At 51.0% G+C, this 20,167-nt stretch overlaps 2 protein-coding genes across 7 annotated transcripts; both read left to right on the top strand.

Moving 5' to 3' along the window:
- The first annotated feature begins 493 nt into the window (after positions 1-493).
- AP2M1 (adaptor related protein complex 2 subunit mu 1) lies at positions 494-9,510 on the top strand. 2 transcript variants are annotated; one of them, XM_069472849.1, is made up of 12 exons: positions 494-597; positions 2,612-2,728; positions 4,584-4,849; positions 5,599-5,681; positions 6,073-6,078; positions 6,279-6,414; positions 6,514-6,655; positions 7,127-7,246; positions 7,349-7,484; positions 7,588-7,685; positions 8,156-8,267; positions 9,253-9,510. In XM_069472849.1, the coding sequence occupies exons 2-12, from the start codon at positions 2,655-2,657 to the stop codon at positions 9,385-9,387; spliced, it is 1,308 nt and encodes a 435-aa protein (XP_069328950.1). In that variant the 5' UTR covers positions 494-597; positions 2,612-2,654; the 3' UTR covers positions 9,388-9,510. The 2 variants fall into 2 exon arrangements, with proteins under 2 accessions (XP_069328950.1, XP_069328951.1); XM_069472850.1 differs by lacking the exon at positions 6,073-6,078.
- A 2,481-nt stretch (positions 9,511-11,991) lies between these two features.
- Positions 11,992-19,516, top strand: ABCF3 (ATP binding cassette subfamily F member 3). Of its 5 annotated transcripts, none has more exons than XM_069472846.1 (21): positions 11,992-12,090; positions 12,419-12,471; positions 12,613-12,692; positions 13,212-13,258; positions 13,484-13,581; positions 13,680-13,802; positions 13,943-14,209; positions 14,519-14,599; positions 14,689-14,748; positions 14,847-14,903; positions 15,018-15,040; positions 15,153-15,208; positions 15,323-15,523; positions 15,622-15,698; positions 16,756-16,800; positions 16,880-17,012; positions 18,010-18,098; positions 18,209-18,300; positions 18,490-18,622; positions 18,765-18,852; positions 18,942-19,515. In XM_069472846.1, exons 1-21 carry the CDS (start codon positions 12,025-12,027, stop codon positions 19,098-19,100), a joined length of 2,028 nt encoding a protein of 675 aa, XP_069328947.1. In that variant the 5' UTR covers positions 11,992-12,024; the 3' UTR covers positions 19,101-19,515. The 5 variants fall into 5 exon arrangements, with proteins under 5 accessions (XP_069328947.1, XP_069328946.1, XP_069328945.1 ...); XM_069472845.1 differs by having other exon boundaries at positions 11,992-12,097; positions 12,324-12,453; positions 18,942-19,514; XM_069472844.1 differs by having other exon boundaries at positions 11,992-12,097; positions 12,324-12,471; positions 18,942-19,512.
- The last annotated feature ends 651 nt before the right edge of the window (positions 19,517-20,167 follow it).

The raw sequence follows: 20,167 nt of genomic DNA, 5'->3' as shown, positions 1-20,167 counted from the left end.
GAACAAATATATGAAAAAAGCTTGGGATAATCAGAGGTGGTGTTAGAAAGCAGTAAATTCAGCATGAACATTTCTACTGCCAAGTTGTGTTTCTATGTAAAGGAAGGACAGCTAGTCCTCGGACTCTGGAGACAGAAAAGGCCTTTAGCAATCCAAGGCTTAACAGATGGGCTTCAACAAATAGTATTAATCCTCTGAGGCTCTCTGAAACACTGATGTGGGAACAGGAGACTACAATCCCCAAAATGCTAAGCGAAGAAAACGAAGTGAGTGCTGCGACCTTTGCCGTGATGTGTATTTCAGATAAGGCGGGCAAAGGACGCGCCTATCCCCGCCCGAGGCGGGAGCGGTTTCTCGAAGGCAGTCGGTAGTTGTAGTTTTGCTAAACTTAGCTTAAATTTGTAAACGAGAAGGCCGAGGGGCTTGACGGGATTTGTAGTCTACGCGGGAGGCGGAAGCGCACGCGCAGATGGGGCCGGGGCGGGGCCGCGGCACTGCAGTGAAAGCCGAGGCAGCGGGCAGGCGAGCCGGGGGCGGGCGGACATCTTGGGATCCGGAGGGTGGCCGGGCCGGCAGAGCAAGGGCCGCGGACACTAGGTGAGCTGGGTATGTGGTCTTATGCTGGAGCTGGGGGGAGGACGCCGCGGGTCGCCTTCCTCTCCGCCCAGCTTTGCCGGTCCCTGCACTGCGCCGGTGGAAAGCTGCCCACACCCAGGAGTGGCCTCAGCCTTAAGACCCAGGAGGGAGCTGACGGCGGGGCGGGGGCGCCTAGGGTGCGGCTGCAGGACGGGCGGGGAGCGGCGCCCTCCACCTGACCCGCCGGGTACGTCCCGTGAGAGGGAGACCTCCTGGAATCCTCCCAGAGCAAGGACGCCGTGCGGCGTCCCCCTCCTTAGGATCGTGAGAACCCCCCCTGGCCCTCCGCACCTCTTTCTCGGCGCAAGGACAATTCCCCCATTTCCTAGGACAGTAGCACCCTCTTGTGCCGCCTCGTTGGACTGTGACAGGTCTCACACTGTGCGGCACTCCCTCCTCTCAGGTGGCACCCCGCGGCTCTTCTTCCTCAGACCTGTCACAATCCCAGCACCGCGTGGCACCTTTTCCACGATGTTCTCCTCCCCAGGGCGAAAAGCCCACCACCCCCTCATGCCTCTGCTCCTAAACCCGAAAGCAGGTTCCATCTCCCCAGCTTTCCCTTATTCACCACTGTCAGTCTCTCCCTGTCTTTTTTTCCTTCTCAAAGCCCTGATCTTTTCCATACTGGAAACTCTTTCCTTTAGGTGCCCCACCACCCCTGTTTGCTGCTGTGGGCTCATCTGAGTATACTGCCTGGCGGTGGCTGCCAGTCTTTTCCCTTAACTAAATATTCCGTTCCTGTCTAGGGTCCCACCTTTCGTCCTCTGGTGCCTTAAGCTACCTACCACTAGATACCTGTGGACTTGGTTCTTTGCCCTGGGCTCTACCTCCATTTTGCATCTCTTTTCCCAGCCCCTTTGGGACTGAGGTATGGGATGTGTCCACCACCTTGAGAGACCTCTCACTGGTCTGGGAGGCCTTGACAGCCACAGTAAAAGTCTGCTAAACTACTCCCTGTGAAATTAATACCAGAGTTAATCCAGGAAATCTAGAACCAAATTAACCCCTTTTCTCAAACAGTCTAAATTAATTTGACCCAAATAATGTAGATAATTCAGGCATTCTGACATCCCTGCCCCTTGCTTATAGGCACTCAGGCCCGAAATGAGTTACTTAGTGGGCCTGGAATCACAATTTCAGCTAGAAAGATCTCTTAATTTTATGAACCTGCCCTCCCCCACCCCACATCCTTATTTTTGTTGCACTCCAGAGTTTTTTGAAAGAGGGGTAGTCAGAAATAACTGTAATAAGCAGGGTCATTGAAGTGTGGTCTGCCCATGCTGGGACCTTTCTCCTCTACTCTTTCCCTGTTTATCTAACTGCCTGGAAGAGGTCGAAGCCACATTCCTAGGTTCATGTCAGAGCCTAAGGCCTCCCTTGCCTCCTCCTCCTCCTCCCCCCACCCTGCACACCCTTTCCTGGAATGTTTAGACTTCTGTGAATTAGAGTGTCAGAGGTTCAGGCCCAACTGCCTTCTCAGAAGGGCAGTGGAGTCTGAGAGATTAGATGCTCTCTCTAAAGGTTGTGCCTGGGGGCCCCAGGCCTGAACCAGCTGGAGTAATTCCTACCACCAATCCTGCAGCCACCGGAGGCAGCGGCACCCAGGCCTTCTCAGTGACTCACTGGCTGGAGCCTAAGTGAGAGTCTGCATAGGAGGGGGCCTAAAACGGATCCTTGCTGAGCTCAGCGCTGTGAAGAAGGGGCTGGGGCTACTCTCTGGCTCAGCCCCAGAAAAGGAAGGGTCAAAATGGCCTTAGAATCCTGGGCCTAAGTCCCTCTCCATTTCTTTCTCCCATCCAGTTTTGGATAAACAGGAACTGGAGCCTGGCTAAGGGGAGGGGCATGTCTGGGAGGGCTGCAGGGTCACTTGCTAGAGGGTTGAGTCAGGAAAAATGTGCCAGTGACCTGCACAGCCCCACAGGGGACATTGACAGGGGTTCTGAGGTCTTCCTTACCCTGCCCCCGCCTGTCCTAGGTCTGTTCTCAGAGCGATGGGCCGCGGAGACTGAGCTGCCGCCATGATTGGAGGCTTATTCATCTATAATCACAAGGGGGAGGTGCTCATCTCCCGGGTCTACCGAGATGACATTGGGTGAGTTCCCTGGCTGAGCCAGCTGCGTCCCACCATGCCGGCTCCCCCAGGTCCAGCATGCAGGACCAGGTCTGTTCCCACCAGAGGCTTGACTTGGGCCACCCCCACACCTCGATGCATCCTGTAAGCTCAGCTAGTGTAGCCTGGTTCCCATTAGGTCTGGTAGTATTGGCTTGGCAGCCAGCTTGCTGGCCACTAGGTGGGACCTATGGAATGGCATGGTCCCCACAGCCTTAAGAACGCCTGCCCTTCCTGCCTCCTGTTTCCCTTAGTTACAGGCCTGGTTGCTGGAGATGAGTGCTTTTGTCCTGGCAGGTTGATTCTTCCTTTGAGGAGAAGCAAGATCTGTCTCTGGTGGGTGGAATTAGTGGCCCGGCTGCCTCTATCTAAGCCGTGCTCTTATAAGTTCTTCTCATGTTGAGGACCTTCACTGGATTCTCTTGAAAACCTCTCCAGGCTGCTGAATCCTCTCCCACTCCCTTTCTCAGGAGTCAGATTGCTGACTCAGCGCTTTTCAGTTCCTCCAGGCCATTCCTGGAAGAGAGGTTGTGAGCAAGCTTGAGGCACTCTCCAGGTCATTGAGGGAAGGGCAGGGAGGCCATGCTGCCCTTTCTGGCCTATCAGAGTAGACCCAGAACAGCTCCATGTCCTGGGTCCCTCAGACCCAGGAGCCACAGCCTTACTTCTCATTCTGCCCCACCCTGCACGCCATTGTTCTTCCCTGACTGAGGGGACCTATCCTAGCCTCAGCAGCTCTAATGAGATTAGGCTCCTCCAATTCCTGCTGCGCTATTCTTTTTCCTCAGTGAGCTTGAGATAAACAGTCTCAGGATGGGCCTGTTGCAGTGCCCCTTGCTTCTTGGCTCCCTGGCTGATAGGCTGGCCTAGCCTTTGTGGCTGTTTGTCCATTGGCTGGTGGTGTGGCATGAGCTAGAAGTGTGGCAAGGCCTGGCCTGCCTGAACCTGGCTAACTGCACCCCGCAACCCCCGTGTCCCTCCTGCCCTGGATGGACCTGGGCAAGCCAAGGCCAGGTCACACACCACTTTGCCTGTCTTGTCTGCTTCCTCTTTATGGTGTGTGCTGCCCTCCCAGTGTGCCGTGTGTCTAACCCTCTCTCTTGTTGCTGTCACTCTCCTCTTCTTGCTGGCGTCATTTCTCTCATCCCATCTCATTGGCTGCTGTAGCAATAGGTAAGCGGCCTGTCAAGCTGCTGCCCAGATACAGGTGGGTGGGGAACCCTGGCCCCCTCATTGTTTTCCTTCATCCTTTTTCATTCCCTTAACTTGCTCTGGAGTTGGATCCTGGACAAGAATGGTGGCACAGCTCCAAGGCCTCTTGGTACTTCTCCTTCAGTAGATTAGAACCTTCTCTGAAGTCATGCTGGCTTTGTCTAACTTCTGGAGGAGTTGGCCTTCCCCACTGGTGGGATCAGTAGTGGGAGGACTAGAGAAAATCAGGGTCTCTTTATGTCCTGGGCCTGGAGCTTACTGGGAATCTAGAGAGGTGGCAGCTGGGGTATGGCTGGGAAATTGGGACCAGGCCTGGGAGTCAGGAACATCCATCTCTAAACCTGGTGAACCTCACTCTATTAAGGTTACATCTGCCCTCCTGTTATTGCCACTTCCCCATTTTTCATGGCCTTCAGACGCCAGCCCAGCTAAGGCCTTCTGCCCATGCCCCCGCTGAGAATCATAAGAAGGGAACCACCCTAGTGGTTTAGGCATTGGCTTTAGAGTTCATGTCAGAGTTCAGCAGTGAGGAGGGTAGGGCTGTTAGCAGCTGTGGTTGATCCCCAGGGAGGGGGGTGAGGTTTGCCTCGGCTCTGAGCAGCCTCTGTGTACCGTTTTCCCTCAGGAGAAATGCAGTGGATGCCTTTCGGGTCAATGTTATCCACGCCCGGCAGCAGGTGCGCAGCCCTGTCACCAACATTGCTCGCACCAGCTTTTTTCATGTTAAGCGGTCCAACATCTGGCTGGCAGCGGTCACCAAGCAAAATGTCAACGCTGCCATGGTCTTCGAATTCCTCTATAAGATGTGTGATGTAATGGCTGCCTACTTTGGCAAGATCAGCGAGGAAAACATCAAGAACAATTTTGTGCTCATATATGAGCTGCTGGATGGTGAGGCTGGTGGGGCAGTGGGCCCAGGGTGGGGATGAACCTGACTGGGCCTGGCCTGAAGGTGGGAGCAGGTCTGAGGCTCCAGTACACTCTGAACTTTCTTTCCTGAGTGTCTTGGCTCTTGGGCTAGGATCTCTATGCCCCTGAGAAGGCCAGTTCACATTCCAGACCTAAGGGCTGCTCTGAAATGGAACACAGAAATAGGCCAGCAGGTGGAGTAGGGGAAGTTTTGGTCTTTCAGGGGGCTAGAAACCTGACTGTGCCGTTTGGTGGCTGAGCTTACTATATTCATCTTACCTTTGTGGTTTGGGCCTTAGTTCACTGACTGTTCTCCCAGCTTTCCATCTCAGCAGCTGCTTCAGAGCCTGGGGGAGGTTGAGATACTACAGGCCCCTTGGGGTGCACTGTTATCTCCGGTCCTTTGTAGGATGTGATATAGGTGTGAGTCCTTCCACCTTCCTAACATCTCTTTGTTTTCTAGAGAAAACAGGGCTCAGGGCTTCTTGACCTGTCACCCACTGGCCATGTGACTTTTCTGTTGATTATTTGAAAACAATGAAACATTTTAATTGTTTTCTTATGAAGCACAAATCACAGAGTAAAGGCTACAAAGCTGGAAGATTTTGCTGCAGATGATCCCACACAGTCTTTGGGAGCTCTGCTGGTCAGACGTGTCCAGGCCAGGGGAGGGATTGGAATGAAGGAGCCTTAGCTTTGTCCAGGGGCTGATGATTCCCTTCCTTTTGCAGAGATCCTGGACTTTGGCTACCCACAAAACTCTGAGACAGGCGCACTGAAAACCTTCATCACCCAGCAGGGCATTAAGAGTCAGGTACTCAAATTGTACAGACTACTGTCGGGGTGAAGTCCAACCTCCCTTCATCCCAGCTGGCCCTCAGGCCTTATCCAAGCTGACTCATGAGCCTGCCCGCCCGTGACAGGAAGTGTTGGTCTGAACCTCCTGCCATCACTGCAGGCTTGTTTTGCCCTGTGTGGCCCTCCCGCCCCAGGAGAGCCAATTCAGCTGATCTCTGTTACCAGGAATACAGCTCAAGCAGTTTCCTTCTGCCCTGCAGGGAGGGGATGTGGGCTGCTCTGGAGGCCTGGTGTTCCTTAGGAGGAGAAAGCTTGGGCCCTTTTCTAGGATCCAGGCCTCATAGCCTTTTCTTTTTCTGCCTCCTTTGTTGCTTCCTGTGGGCACTTCGCTGGCCTGCGGCCTCCAGCATCAGGTAAGCTATTCCCTCAGCTTCTACCCTTGCAGCTTTGCTTGTTTTGTCTAGGCCCTGCCCTGTGGGGATTATGGGGGAAGATGGGTTACAGGTGGGGACTAGAAGGGAAGGGGATAAGAGTGGAGTGGGGATAGAGACAGGAGGATGATTGAAAGGGGAGGGGAGTGAGGCCATTGCTGTTTGTCTCTACACCCACGTAGACAAAAGAAGAGCAGTCCCAGATCACCAGCCAGGTGACTGGGCAGATCGGCTGGCGGCGAGAGGGCATCAAGTATCGCCGGAATGAGCTCTTCCTGGATGTGCTGGAGAGCGTGAACCTGCTCATGTCCCCACAGGGTGAGGACCCTGTCAAGGTGAAGCTGGAGTGGGGTCAGGGTAGGATCCTGGGCCTGCCTGCCAGACTCAGCTGCTCCCGTTTATCTCTTCTATCACCAGGGCAGGTGCTGAGTGCCCATGTTTCAGGCCGGGTGGTGATGAAGAGCTACCTGAGTGGCATGCCTGAGTGCAAGTTTGGGATGAATGACAAGATTGTCATTGAAAAGCAGGGCAAAGGCACAGCAGATGAAACAAGCAAGAGGTACCTGAGGCAGGGTAGCTAGGGGGAAAGGGTGGGCCTTGGAGGGCTCAGTGGGACCTGGGGAGCCACAGTTCCTTCTGGACTTCATTTCCACTGTAATTGCAAACTCTCTCTTCCCAGGGGTATGCTTGGCTGGTTGCATTTGACACCAGTGCTAAAAGAGATGAGGGGATTGTTCTCAGCAAGCCCCTTTGTTCGGTCCCCAGGACCAAGGCCTCCTGTGTACATACTGATGGCCTCTGCCCAGTGTGCCTGAAACACCTGAGTCCCAAGCAGTAGGGCTCTTGAGAAATAATGAGCTTGCAAAGCTTCCCCTCATCCTGAACTCTGGGGCAGGGACCTCTGAGGCAGAAAGCCCCATTCTTCCAGCTTTCCATAGTCTATGGTGCCAGCCTGGGGTAAGGAGGCCTCCCAGCCTGACACTTGCCACTCCTGTATTGATGAGGAAATCTCTTCTGCCTTTGCCTGCAGCGGGAAGCAATCAATTGCCATTGATGACTGCACCTTCCACCAGTGTGTGCGACTCAGCAAGTTTGACTCTGAACGCAGCATCAGCTTCATCCCACCAGATGGAGAGTTTGAACTCATGAGGTGCCATTGGGCTGCGAGGAGGGAGGAGGTGCTGCTGGCAGAGAGGGGAGAGAGGGAGTGGGACAGACTCTGTGGTGCCAACCTTGCTTTCTATCCCCAAAGGTATCGTACCACCAAGGACATCATCCTTCCTTTCCGGGTGATCCCACTAGTGCGGGAAGTGGGACGCACCAAATTGGAAGTCAAGGTGGTCATCAAGTCCAACTTCAAGCCTTCACTTCTGGCTCAGAAGATTGAGGTGAGAGCAAGGGGCTTGGGGAGGAGGAAGACCTTGTGTCTAGGAATAAAGGCAGCTGATGTCAGGACTTGACAGAGTTCCCTGACAGGTGTGTCACTTCTAGGTGAGGATCCCAACCCCACTAAACACAAGTGGGGTACAGGTGATCTGCATGAAGGGGAAGGCCAAGTACAAGGCCAGCGAGAACGCCATCGTGTGGAAGTGAGTCTTTCCTTCATGAGGCCATAGTAGGGCTCACGTTGCCATAGTGTACCCTCTTGTTACCCTCATCCTTTTGAGTGTGGGGTGGGAGAGTAAGTGTACCTTCTCCAGGAGCCTCTGCTTATACTGTCAGCCCTTATACCTCTGTGTGAGTGTGTACATGCTTGCACTTGGGTTCACACATGTACTTATTTTTCAAGATGCTTTGGCATTTCCCCACTTGCCCTTGTAGTATCTCTGTGAAATGGACAGAGACAGAGCAGGGGATAGTATGTCCAAATATCTAAGCAGAAACTGTAGCCCTCAGTGCTAAAGGAGACCCAAGGTTCCGTAGAAGTGGTTATCAGGGTCCTGACCACTTTTCCTTGTCCTGGCATCTCCTGCAAGCTCCTGGGCTCTCTCCCACTTGAAATGGGCAACTGCCCCAAGCTACCGTGGGTACTTGCTGCCCACTGCCCCTGTATTTCCAGGATCAAGCGCATGGCAGGCATGAAGGAATCGCAGATCAGCGCAGAGATTGAACTTCTACCCACCAATGACAAGAAGAAATGGGCTCGACCCCCCATTTCCATGAACTTTGAGGTATGGCAGAGGAGGGGCCTAGGGCCATGGCAGGGTGTGCTGGGAAAGACCTTAGAGATCATTCAGATCAACCTCTGCACCTTAGAGATGAGGAAACTGAGGCCTAGAAAGGAAAAGTGACTTTAATTCATAGATGCATTTCTTCCCCCTTCAAGCTTTTTAATAGAAAGGCTGTTCACACTGAAGCTATTCACGCTGAGAAAAATCTTGGACCTCTCTTGGCTTATCATAAAACAGTTTTTTGAAAAATTTATATTGTTTGAATTCCAGGTACGAGGCTGGGCACAGTGGCTCACGCCTGTTATCCTAGCACTCTGGGAGGCCAAGGTGGGAGAATCGCTTGAGGTCAGGAGTTCAAGACCAGTCTGAGCAAGAGCAAGACCCTGTCTCTACTAAAAATAGAAAAAAAATTAGCCAGGTATTGTGGCCAGCGCCCGTAGCCCCAGCTACTTGGAAGGCTGAGGCAGGAGGACCGCTTGAGTCCAGGAGTTTGAGGTTGCTGTGAGCTAGGCTGATGCCATGGCACTCTAGCCTGGGCATCAGAGCAAGACTCTGTCTCAGAAAAAAAAAAAAAAAGAACTCCAGTTAAGATACAAAGTTTACTTACAGGCTGACTTTGCTTTGTACATATTAAGCATATAATTTTCTCCACCTTATTTTTTAAGTCCATAATATTGAGCAGGATAAATATGTTCTAAGACAGTTTTTTGGTTGCTATCTCCTGCTAATTAAAAGAATTGATTTAAGTTGTCATAGGCAGGGCCTGACTTCAAACCCAAGGTGATTGCTAGCTACTCTTGGATATACTTCCTTTTTTAGTAAACTCTCAGAGGGCCCCTCACCACCCGAGTTTCCCCTAGCTTCTTCCAGGGCCCCAGCCATTCAGACACCTGTTGAGATGAGGTAGCACAGGGCTACAGAATGTCCCAGAGAGTGGCTGTGAGGGGAAGGGCACATTTCCTAATTAAAGCTGTCCCTTGCCCAGGTGCCATTCGCACCCTCTGGCCTCAAGGTGCGCTACTTGAAGGTGTTTGAACCGAAGCTGAACTACAGCGACCATGATGTCATCAAATGGGTGCGCTACATTGGCCGCAGTGGCATTTATGAAACCCGCTGCTAGCTGCCTAGTGGCAGCTAGCCCACCTCCCCACACCTTCTTCCGCACGTTTGCATACCACCCCCTTTCCACCCCCCACCACCACATAGCAGTGTCTCCTACTCCCCCTTGCTTTGCTGCCTTCCCTTTGCACCAACCCCTGAGTCTAGGTCTGGACCAACCACTTTGCGAGCGGGACTGGTGGAGCAGTCCCCGGGCTCCCTGGGCAGGGAAGTTCTGGGGCTCCTGCTCTTCCATCCATCTGTCCTGGCCAAGTGCCAGGCTCTGAGTTCTGTGACCAAAGCCAGGTGAGCCCCTTTTCCTTCCCACCCCTGTGGCCATACCTCTAGAGTGGGAGGGTTGGCTGCCCCTCACCTTGGAGCTCCCCCAAAGGCCAGTAACAGATCCCCCGCCCTCAATCTCTGCTTTGGGGTAGTGTGAGCTTCATTTTGTACACGTGTGGTTTTGTCCAGTTCCAAACCCAATAAACTCTGTAGAGCGGAGTTGTTGGCTGTTGATGTGGGAGTTACATGGGGAGGGGAACTGGTAGGACTGCTCTTCTTAAGATTTTCTATTCTGAATACTCTCAAGGCTCTTGTCCCAATAGTTAGGCCCCTCCTGGACTATCCAGCTTTTATCCTCATGGGTTGTTGGCCCAGGTCTACTGACTCAGCTAAAAGGAAAACAGCCTCAAGGGCAAGCAGCCCCACAAGGCCCCAGTTACCCTGAGGGTAGATTCTTCTTTCCTTTTCTTTTTTTTTTTTTTTTTAAAAAAGAGGTGGTCTTGTACTCCTAGGCTCAACCTATCCTCTTGGCTCAGCCTCCCAAGTAGCTTGGACTACTGGCACTCACCACCACTCTTAATTCCATGTTTTTCCCTGTTACCCAGGTCTCCCAAACTTGGGTGGGTGGTAGGAAGAAAAATTTTATTTTTCTTAGGCCTCTTCCAAAACAACGCCCTTTGATACCTCTACCCCTCCGGATAACTGTGTGGTGAGTTAGTCCCTGAAGGACCTGATGCATAAAGCAGATTTTTCCTTCACCAGTTTTCCCTTGCTTAGTTTCAACTTTATTAAACTTAAAAAATCTATTAAAAGCTGGATGTGGTGGCACGTGCCTGAGGCAGGAGGATTGGAGGCTACAGTGAGCTATGATTGTGCCACTGCACTCCAGCCTAAGCAACAGAGTGAAACCTCAACTCTTATTTTATATTTTATTTTTTAATATTTTTTTATTTTGATTTCTTCAACTCTTTATTTTTCTCAACAAGTTGTAATCTTTTTGCTGATGGAGAGACCTCAACTCTAAAAACAAACAAAAAACTACAAAATTTCAAACATAAACAGAAGTAGAATAATCATGTCCCATCACCCAACTTCAGCTATGATCAACTCATGGCCAATTTCTTAATATCATCCAGTGTGTGTTCACTTAACCCAGGTGTCCTATAAAATTTTCACAACTTCCCTCTGGATCCAAAAAGGGTCCACTGTAGTTGGTTAATCCTTCTTAAATCTTACAATCCGTATGTTTCACCTCAGCTCTTGCAATTTTGTTGAAGAAAGTGGACTTCTGTAGTTTCCCCATCAGAATTTGCCTGTTACATCCCCATGGTGTCAATTAACGTGTTCCTTTTTCCCTGTGTTTCCTATAAAATAAATATCCAGATTGATTCCTCACAATGGCAATGTTTAATCCAAAAGAATAAATGGATAATGATGTAATTTTAGGTACCACTTTTAGAGCCAGGTTGGATAATATTTACGTTAAATATAAAGTAGTGTCATTTTGGGTAAATTCTTAACTTCCACCTGAGGGAATCAGTAAAAGGAAATAGGCTTTTACTGTCATTTACTGATTCAGGGTGCAAAGAAGTCTGCTTTGGGTGTAGGTAGGGAATAAATACCAGTGAATTTATACAAGCCACGTTGACCTGGTTTTCTTGCCCTTTGGCGGTGGGTGAGGTTGGTGCCCTGGGGTGGTGGAAGAACATAATTTGCAATGGTCAGCTGAACTGTCACGAAGTGTGAAAGGACTGAACACATGTCGCGCGGAGTGGAGGAGAGGGTGACTGGCTACCAGGCTGAGAAGCCGGTAGGGCCTGGGGACCGGCGAACGCACGAAACTGAACAGGGGGGCTTTCCGAGAGGCAGGGACCAGGGTGAGTCAGCAAAGCTCCCGACGGGTCCAAAATGGACCTGGTTGGGTGCGCGGTGGCACCAGACGCGCGTCAAGGAAGCGTATGAAACCTAGCAAAGCCAGCATGTTTTATCTGTCGTCTGTTTCTGGGGAAGGCTCTCACCCTCCGGACCACCGGTACCTTACTCCCTGATAAACCTCGAGCTCCTCTGCCTCCTCCCCTCGCCTCCGGATCTCAACCTCCCAGAAGGCAGCGAGAACCACACTTCTGGCGTATCTTTCGGCGGAAAAGGCGTCGCGCAAGCGCAGAGAGAACAATTCCGACGCAGACTCTGAGCAGCGCTTGCTGCCGTTCCTCCAACGCGTTCACTCCGCCCACTGGGTTCCGTGCACTTCGCGCCTTTCTTGCGTCACCACTACGCATGCGCTTTGGAAGAAGGGGCGAGATTTCGGGGGAAGGGTAGGGGGCGGGCCTAGGTTGAGGTCTCACAGCGACTGCGCGGACGGGTTCCCTACTGGAACATGGCGACTTGCGCCGAAATCCTGCGGAGCGAGTTCCCTGAAATTGACGGACAGGTCTTCGACTACGTGACTGGTAAGCCGAGCAGAATCATCGGGCTGGGGAGGCCTAAGTGGAGGTCAGGGGAAAAGCCTAAGGGAGGGCGGTGCCGGGGACCGCTGCCAGGCCTCTCCTCTGCATGACCTCTTGTCCCGAGGGCCGGTTGAGTCTGGAGACCTGACTGGGCCCGGGTTCGGGGACTGAAACTGATTGTATGTCAACCCTACCCGGTTTCTTCCTTGTCATGACACGCCCGGCCTAGGCGTCTTGCACAGCGGCAGTGCGGACTTCGAGTCTGTGGATGACTTGGTGGAAGCTGTGGGGGAACTATTGCAAGAGGTGTCCGGGGACAGCAAGGATGACGCGGGCATCAGGGCCGTGTGCCAGCGCATGTACAACACTCTGCGCCTGTACGTGCCAGGGAATAGGGGTTGATGGGGGCGAAGGGAGGGCGAACGGTCTGGAGACAAGAGATGGGGTAAGAAGGCCTAATGGACGTAGAGCTTTTCCCTCAATTCCTAATCCTGCACTTTCTATCCCTACATACATAGGGCTGAGCCACAGAACCAGGGAAATAGCCAGGTGCTACTGGACGCCCCCATCCAGTTGTCAAAGATAACAGAGAACTACGGTGAGAGTGAGAGGAGATTGAACTAACTGTCCTCTACCTTTTTCTTAGTCCACCCCCCGCCCCCCATCCTCCAACAGCCTCTTGCAGCTCAGGACTCCTACTATCTCTTTAACACGGGATAAGCTTGTAGGAGTTAGTTGATGTCTTTACTGACATCAACTTTACTGAGGGCAAAAAAGGCTATGATGAAGGCAGTGGGGTTGGAGGATTCTTGGAGCTCTTGGGTATGGCAGGAAGCATACAAGAGCCTTGGAGCTGGACAGACTTGGTTTTACCCCCAATTTTGCAACTTAGTAACCAATTGCATGTTCTTGGAAGAGTTGCTTATCTGTCCCAGCTTCTGTATCCTTATATATAAGATTTATTTTTTGAGTTCAGGGAGGATGGTAGCCATTTATACCCTGAATTGTAAAGCTTTCTTGAAAACGGCTGTGTCTGTGCCTGGTTTGTATTAGTCACTCAAAATGTTAGTTTCCCTTCCTTCAGGGAGAAGGTGACTGCTTTTCTTATCGCTTACAGACTGTGGAACCAAACTTCCAGGACTGCTAAAGAGGGAACAGTCCTCGGTGAGGAGGAGGAGGAAGGAAGGGAGGGGGCTGTGTTTGTGATGGGGATGAGAGTTGACTGTCTAAATATTGGAATATTTTTGGGAGGATTTCTCATTATGTATTTCCCTGAGTCTTTGAGTCTGTTCATCATGGGTAAGTTAAGAGGGTTTACTTGAGATGTTCTCTCGGGGGTTCCATTCTGAGCCTGCACCCTAGAGTGAAGTGGTGTGTTTGGACCCTTAGACCGTGAATGCAAAGAAGCTAGAGAAGGCTGAGGCTCGACTGAAGGCAAAGCAGGAGAAGCGCTCAGAGAAGGACACACTCAAGACCAGCAACCCTCTGTGAGTTGAGGAAGAATGGTTCAGAAGAGAGCAGAGCAGTCTTTGCTGGGACAGAAGGGTGGTTGGGAGCACTCAAACCTATCCATTTCTCCCTTAAGGGTTTTGGAAGAGGCATCAGCCAGCCAGGCAGGCAGCAGAAAGGAGAGTCGGTTGGAATCATCTGGCAAGAACAAATCCTATGATGTGCGAATTGAGAATTTTGATGTGTCCTTTGGTGACAGGTGAGGGAATGGCAGTGGGGGTGTGGCATTCTTTTTGAAGAGATGAAATGAAGCTAAAAACAATGCTAGCTTTCTGTTGTTAAACTTCCTGTCCACCTAGTTCTAGAGCATTCTTGGTCTCCTTTCTACCATTCCTGCAGGGTACTGCTAGCTGGAGCTGATGTGAACCTGGCATGGGGCCGCCGTTACGGGCTGGTGGGGCGGAATGGGCTGGGAAAGACAACGCTGCTGAAGATGCTGGCCACCCGAAGCCTGCGGGTTCCAGCCCACATTTCCCTACTGCATGTAGAGCAGGAGGTTGCTGGAGATGACACCCCTGCCCTGCAGAGTGTGCTGGAGAGCGATGGTGTTCGAGAGAACCTGCTACGGCAGGAGCGGGAGCTCAGTGCCCAGGTTGCTGCTGGCAGGTAAGTGCCCCAGGCTAGGGAATAACTGGCAATAGCTGTCCTTCAGAGTGCCTGCTGTGCTGTCACAATCCACAATTCAAGTGCCTCGTCCTAGTAATCAGCAGAGCTTGGAACTGGGCACTGTGAAACTCTAAAGCCCTTGTTCTTTCCACAGTGTCCATTGCCCTTGTTATCTTAGGGACCTCCTTCCTGTAGTCTGTGCCTATTCCAGCAACAAGGCAGCCAGTGGCCTGCTTTACAACTGTACAGGGTGCAGGGCATCCTAGACTGCTCCCACTCAGGCTTATTGCTCTTTCTCCTCCCGCCCAGGGTGGAGGGCTCAGAGGCTACACAGCTGGCAGAAATCTATGCCAAATTAGAGGAGATTGAGGCTGACAAGGCTCCTGCCAGGTATTTAAAATTCCCCCTCCCTCCTTCAGATTTCACCTTTCTCTTCTGTGAACTAGTCCAACTGGGTTCTTCAATTTCTTCACTTCTAGGGCATCAGTAATCCTTGCTGGGCTTGGCTTTACCCCTAAAATGCAGCAACAGCCCACCCGGTGAGTGGCCTTTGCCATTCTTGACTCCGAACACTGTTGACTCTGCCCCTGCCTACCCGATGAACACCCACCCCTAATGTGGCTCTGTCATTCTTTAGGGAGTTCTCAGGTGGCTGGAGGATGAGACTGGCCCTGGCCCGGGCCCTATTTGCTAGGTGAGTCTCCTGGACCTGTGCTTGGAGCCCTATGGAGATTAGCCCTTGGTCTTTGGGAGGTGGCAGTGAGTCACTGACCTGAAACCTTACGCCATGTATTCTTCTTTTTCATAGGCCAGATCTTCTACTGTTAGATGGTGAGTTTGAAATGGGGCACCTTGACTTTGGGATGGGCAAGGTCGTAGCATCCAAGCTCATAGTTCTCCAGCACTTCAATCCCAAGTGTGTGCTCCCCTACTTCTTCTCCAGAGCCCACAAACATGCTGGATGTAAGGGCCATCCTGTGGCTGGAGAATTACCTGCAGGTGAGTGCCTATAGGTGCTGGAGTGGGTTTGGGGATTGTCTGCCTCCAAGACACCTGGGGGCCTGGGAACTGACTGCCCTCCCAAACCGGGCCTGCCATCCTGTGACCCCTCAGACGTGGCCCTCCACAATCCTAGTCGTCTCCCACGACCGCAACTTCCTAAATGCCATCGCTACAGACATCATTCACCTGCATAGCCAGCGGCTAGATGGTTACCGCGGAGACTTTGAGACCTTCATCAAAAGCAAGCAGGAGAGGCTGCTCAACCAGCAGCGTGAATATGAGGCACAGCAGCAGTATCGCCAGCACATCCAGGTGTCAGGGCATGGGGGGCTGGGGTGTCCCAGCCCATGGGTACTAGAGTTGGGAGTAGTAAGAGAGTGTGACCAATGCCTGCACTCCTCCACCTGCAGGTTTTCATTGACCGGTTTCGCTACAACGCCAACAGGGCCTCTCAAGTGCAGAGTAAACTTAAGATGCTGGAGAAACTGTGAGTACAGTGTCCTTGGCTAAGCCCTGACTCCTGTTCTCTTCATTTCTTCCCTCATTTTGCAGGCCACCTCTTGCTCTCCCATTCTAGGTCTCCCCTTTGCTAGAAGCCAACTTTGCTTTCCTACAGGGGAAAAAATCAGAGTATTCTACACTGCTCTTGGAGGGTTCGTCTTGCCTAGCCCATGGCAACCGCTAATCTACTTTGTGTCTCTATATTTTGTTACTCTGGATGTTTCATATAAATGAAATCATTAAATGTGACCTTTTGTGTCTTCCTCACTTAGCATAATGTTTTCAAGGTTTACCGATATTGTAGCATGTGTCAGTACTTCATTTCTTTTTATGGCTGAATAATATTCTATTGTGTGAAGATACAACACTTTGTTTATTGATTCATCAGATGATGGACATTTGGGTTGTTTTCCATTTTGGTTATTGTGAATAATGTTGCTATGAACTTTGGTGTACATGTTTTCGTGTGGACATGTGTTTTCAGTTTACTTGGATACATACCTAGGAGTGGAATTGCTGGGTTACATGGTAATTCTATATTTAATCTTTTGAGGAATTGCCAAACCATTTTCTAAAGCAGCTGTACCATTTTATATTCTACCAGCAATGTATGAGAATTCTAATTTCTCCATGTCCTTGCTGACACTTGTTACTGTCAGTTTTTAGCCATCCTAGTGGGTGTGAAGTGATACATCATTGTGGTTTTTTATTTGCATTTCCTTAGTGACTAATTAGAGTAAATACTGGGGTTTAATCTTGAAGCACCCTTTCTAGAATTGCTGTCAGGGATCTTAAAATCGTAAGGCTTAGATCTTTGTGACATGGAAACATACATCACAATATGTTAACTGGGGGTAAAAAGCTATAAAAAGGATGATTCTGTTTTTCAGTATATAGTAAACTACAAGAATATACTCTAAAATAATGGTGTCTGAGTGGTGGGAGTACAAGCCTTTTCTAAAGTTTCTCTGAACATATGTTACTTTTGCAAGAAATTTTTTTTTTAAAATCCTAAGTCTAGTCCATCCCATCTCTCCCCTCAGACCGGAGCTGAAACCCGTGGTCAAAGAATCCGAGGTGGTGATGAAGTGAGTGTTGGGCCAGAGGGGCTGCCAGGGAAGTACTTCTTCTGGCCATGTCCACAGTCCTCACTCCCACCCCCTGCAGGTTCCCTGATGGATTTGAGAAGTTCTCACCACCAATTCTGCAGCTAGATGAGGTGGATTTCTACTATGACCCTAAACATGTCATCTTCAGTCGTCTCTCCGTCTCTGCTGATCTTGAGTCCCGCATCTGTGTGGTATGGTTGCTGTTTCTCTGTTCCATGCGCTGGGGCTCTCCTACCCCAGTATGTGGTGTGGATTGGCCCAGATGCACAGGAATAGGAGTGAGGGCCTGGGCTAAGGGCTTTGCTATGCTTATACTGCCCCTGTCCTCTGGCTGCACAAGGCTGCCCTGCAGAAAAGAAGAGCCTGGTATGTGATATTTTATGAACACTTAGAGCAGTGCTTTATCTTACGGCTCTCAGTTTTGAGTTTTCTCAAACCGTGGAACATCGAGGAGAGAGCGTGGGCTTTAGAGTCAGACTTTAGATCACAACTGTGCCATTTCCTCGCTTGGTTACCAAGCAGTTTCTTCATCCTTAAAACAGATACAACATCTACCTCATTTGGTTATTGGGAAAAGCAAATCCCTAGCACTTAACAGATACTCAAGTATTGCTTCCCTTAGTATCTTTATTTTTCTGTATAGTTCCTTAAAAATATTTTTTGGTTGTTGAGGGAGTCATTGGGACTGCTGGGATCCCTTCTCATCTCCTTCCCTTGTGTATACCACACGTGTGTATTTTTTTATTGACATATAATGTACATATTTATTGGATACAAAGTGATATTTCAATACATGTGTACAATGTATAATGATCAAATTAGGGTAATTAGCATATCCATCACCTTAAAAATTTATTTTTTTTTTGTGTTGGGAACATTGAAAGTCTTGTCTCCTAGCTATTTGAAAATATACAATAAATTATTAACTGTAGTCATCCTGCAGTACTGTAGAACACTAAAATTTATTCCTCCTGTCTAGCTGTGATTTTTGTCTTCGTTAACCAACCTCTCCAAACCTCTCTGTCAATCCCTGCTCCCCGCTACCCTTCCCAGCCTCTAGTGACCACAATTCTATTCTCTGCTTCTATGAGCTTGACTTTTTTTTTTTTTAGCTCTCACATATGAGTGAGAACACGTGGTATTTATTTTTCTGACACATATTCTAAAACATTCTCGTGTTTCTTACAGGTTGGGGAGAATGGGGCTGGGAAGTCCACCATGCTGAAGCTGCTCATGGGGGACCTGGCACCTGTTCGAGGCATCAGACATGCTCACAGGTAAGGCCCGCCTGCACCCCCGTGCACACACTCATAGGCACTCACACTGCCTGCGTGCTTTCGTGGTCGTTGCCTTCCATCCGCTTTGCCACCTCCCTTTTTGCCTTTAGGAATCTGAAGATTGGCTATTTCAGCCAGCACCATGTGGAGCAGCTGGACCTGAATGTCAGTGCTGTGGAACTGCTGGCACGCAAGTTTCCTGGTGAGTCAGGGATTTGAGTTGAGGAAGGAGGGCCAGGGCTGACTCCTGCAGCCAGGCCTGCCTCGGGGCGGGTGCAGAGCAGCGCACCCAAGTATAGGCGTTAGGACTTGAGCACTTGGAGGTGTTGTTGGAGGATAAAGGGAGAGAGTTGAGGCAAGAACCCACCTGATGAGAGAAGTCCTTTTCCAGGGCAGCCGGAGGAGGAATATCGTCACCAGCTGGGCCGGTACGGCATCTCTGGAGAACTGGCCATGCGCCCTGTTGCCAGCTTGTCTGGGGGTCAGAAGAGCCGAGTGGCCTTTGCTCAGATGACCATGCCCTGGTGAGGCCTCACTTTCTAGAGCTCTTGCCCTCCCATTTTCCCTGCTTGCCCAGTAGAAATGGTCTCCTTTTTGTATCAGAAAGATTCATTTTCTCCCACTCCTGTCCCTTAACTGCCCCTATTCCTGGATTCTGCCTTCCAGCCCCAACTTCTATATTCTGGATGAACCTACAAACCACCTGGACATGGAGACAATCGAGGCTCTGGGCCGCGCTCTCAACAGTTTCAGGGTGAGTGTGCCTGCTCCCTGACCACTTCTCCCCAAGCCTCGGTGCCCCTTGGCTTTCCCCTGAGCGCCTCCTGTTTTCCTGTCTTTCAGGGTGGCGTGATTCTGGTGTCGCACGATGAACGCTTTATCAGGCTGGTGTGCCAGGAGCTGTGGGTGTGTGAAGGCGGTGGCGTCACACGGATCGAAGGAGGATTTGACCAGTATCGAGCCCTCCTCCAGGAACAGTTCCGCCGTGAGGGCTTCCTCTAGGGCCTCCAGGCTGAGGACTGTGCCCAGGACATGGACTGGTCTCAAACCCTGGGCCACCATGTAGGCGACCAACTCCACGCTGAGGACTTCACTCGACTTCGGGACAGCCTTATTCCCAAATGTCTCTCTCCTTTTGACTGGAGCATCCTCTGTACAACCTGGGGAACCCCATCCAAGGGTCTGTGAGGACTGGTCTCCCAGGGGGAAGGGGTCAGGGGGCGCCCTCTGGGGTTATGGATTCCCCCACTGCCCCAGCTCTGCCTGGGCCCCACATGGCTGCTATGTAAATTAAATTTCCCCCTGCATCTCCCTGGCCTCATCTCTGCTGCTCACTGCAGGGCTGCAGTGGTTGCCTGCTATTGAGGGACGTGGGCTCTTTGGTTGGTGATTTCCTTTGATACTTGCATCACTCACATGGAGGAAGCAGTGGCAGCACCAGCCTTGCCCCTGGGAGGAGACATTAAGGCCATTGGGGCTTGGAGGTCATGTGCCTGAGCTGGGGGAGGCGGACCCAGTGGGACAAAGGGCAGCACGTTGGCATCATGTTACCCCCAGCTCGGGCACAGCCTCATCTGAGGAGTCTTGGGCTCTGCTCCTCTGCCTCCACTGCTTGGGAGGCTGAACTGATTCTGAAACCTGGCCTCACACATCGTTTGCCAGCTGCATTCTCTAGAGGTTTCTGGCTCAGGTTTGTCTTGCTTCTCTGATCTGGACCCTCAGGGCTGAGGAGAAACCATCTTTGTCCTTATTTTGCTTGGACAATTTCATATGTGTTATTTTTCCTTTAACCATATAGTAGGGGCCTTGGAAGTGGGGAATTTAGGACAGTATCTAATGGGAAGAAATAGAACACTTTGTTTTCAAAATAAGCCATCTTTAAGACGGGAGAGATGTTTAACAGGTGGTATGATTTGTAAATATTATTTCTCAAGGACTTAGCTGTTATATGCAGTTGTTATGCAGATGTTAAAATGGAGACATTGGGGCTGGGCAGGGTGGCACACACCTGTAATCCCAGCTACTTGGGAGGCTGAGGCAGGAGGATCGCTTGAGCCCCAGGAGCTTGA

This window comes from Eulemur rufifrons, chromosome 7 (assembly GCF_041146395.1).
Source record: "Eulemur rufifrons isolate Redbay chromosome 7, OSU_ERuf_1, whole genome shotgun sequence".
In the NCBI taxonomy this organism is placed as follows: Eukaryota; Metazoa; Chordata; class Mammalia; order Primates; family Lemuridae; genus Eulemur; species Eulemur rufifrons.
This window is presented reverse-complemented; position numbering and strand designations above follow the sequence as displayed.

What these genes read in the sequence shown, in the direction of transcription:
- AP2M1 (XM_069472849.1), top strand. Translation starts at nt 2,655, where the DNA reads ATGATTGGAGGCTTATTCATCTATAATCACAAGGGGGAGGTGCTCATC. An exon ending in CCTGCTCATGTCCCCACAGG is followed by an intron (nt 6,415 to 6,513) that starts GTGAGGACCCTG and finishes TTCTATCACCAG; the next exon opens with GGCAGGTGCTGAGTGCCCAT. An exon ending in GGAGAGTTTGAACTCATGAG is followed by an intron (nt 7,247 to 7,348) that starts GTGCCATTGGGC and finishes CTATCCCCAAAG; the next exon opens with GTATCGTACCACCAAGGACA.
- ABCF3 (XM_069472844.1), top strand. Translation starts at nt 12,025, where the DNA reads ATGGCGACTTGCGCCGAAATCCTGCGGAGCGAGTTCCCTGAAATTGAC. An exon ending in TAAAGAGGGAACAGTCCTCG is followed by an intron (nt 13,259 to 13,483) that starts GTGAGGAGGAGG and finishes TTGGACCCTTAG; the next exon opens with ACCGTGAATGCAAAGAAGCT. An exon ending in GCTGACAAGGCTCCTGCCAG is followed by an intron (nt 14,600 to 14,688) that starts GTATTTAAAATT and finishes CTTCACTTCTAG; the next exon opens with GGCATCAGTAATCCTTGCTG.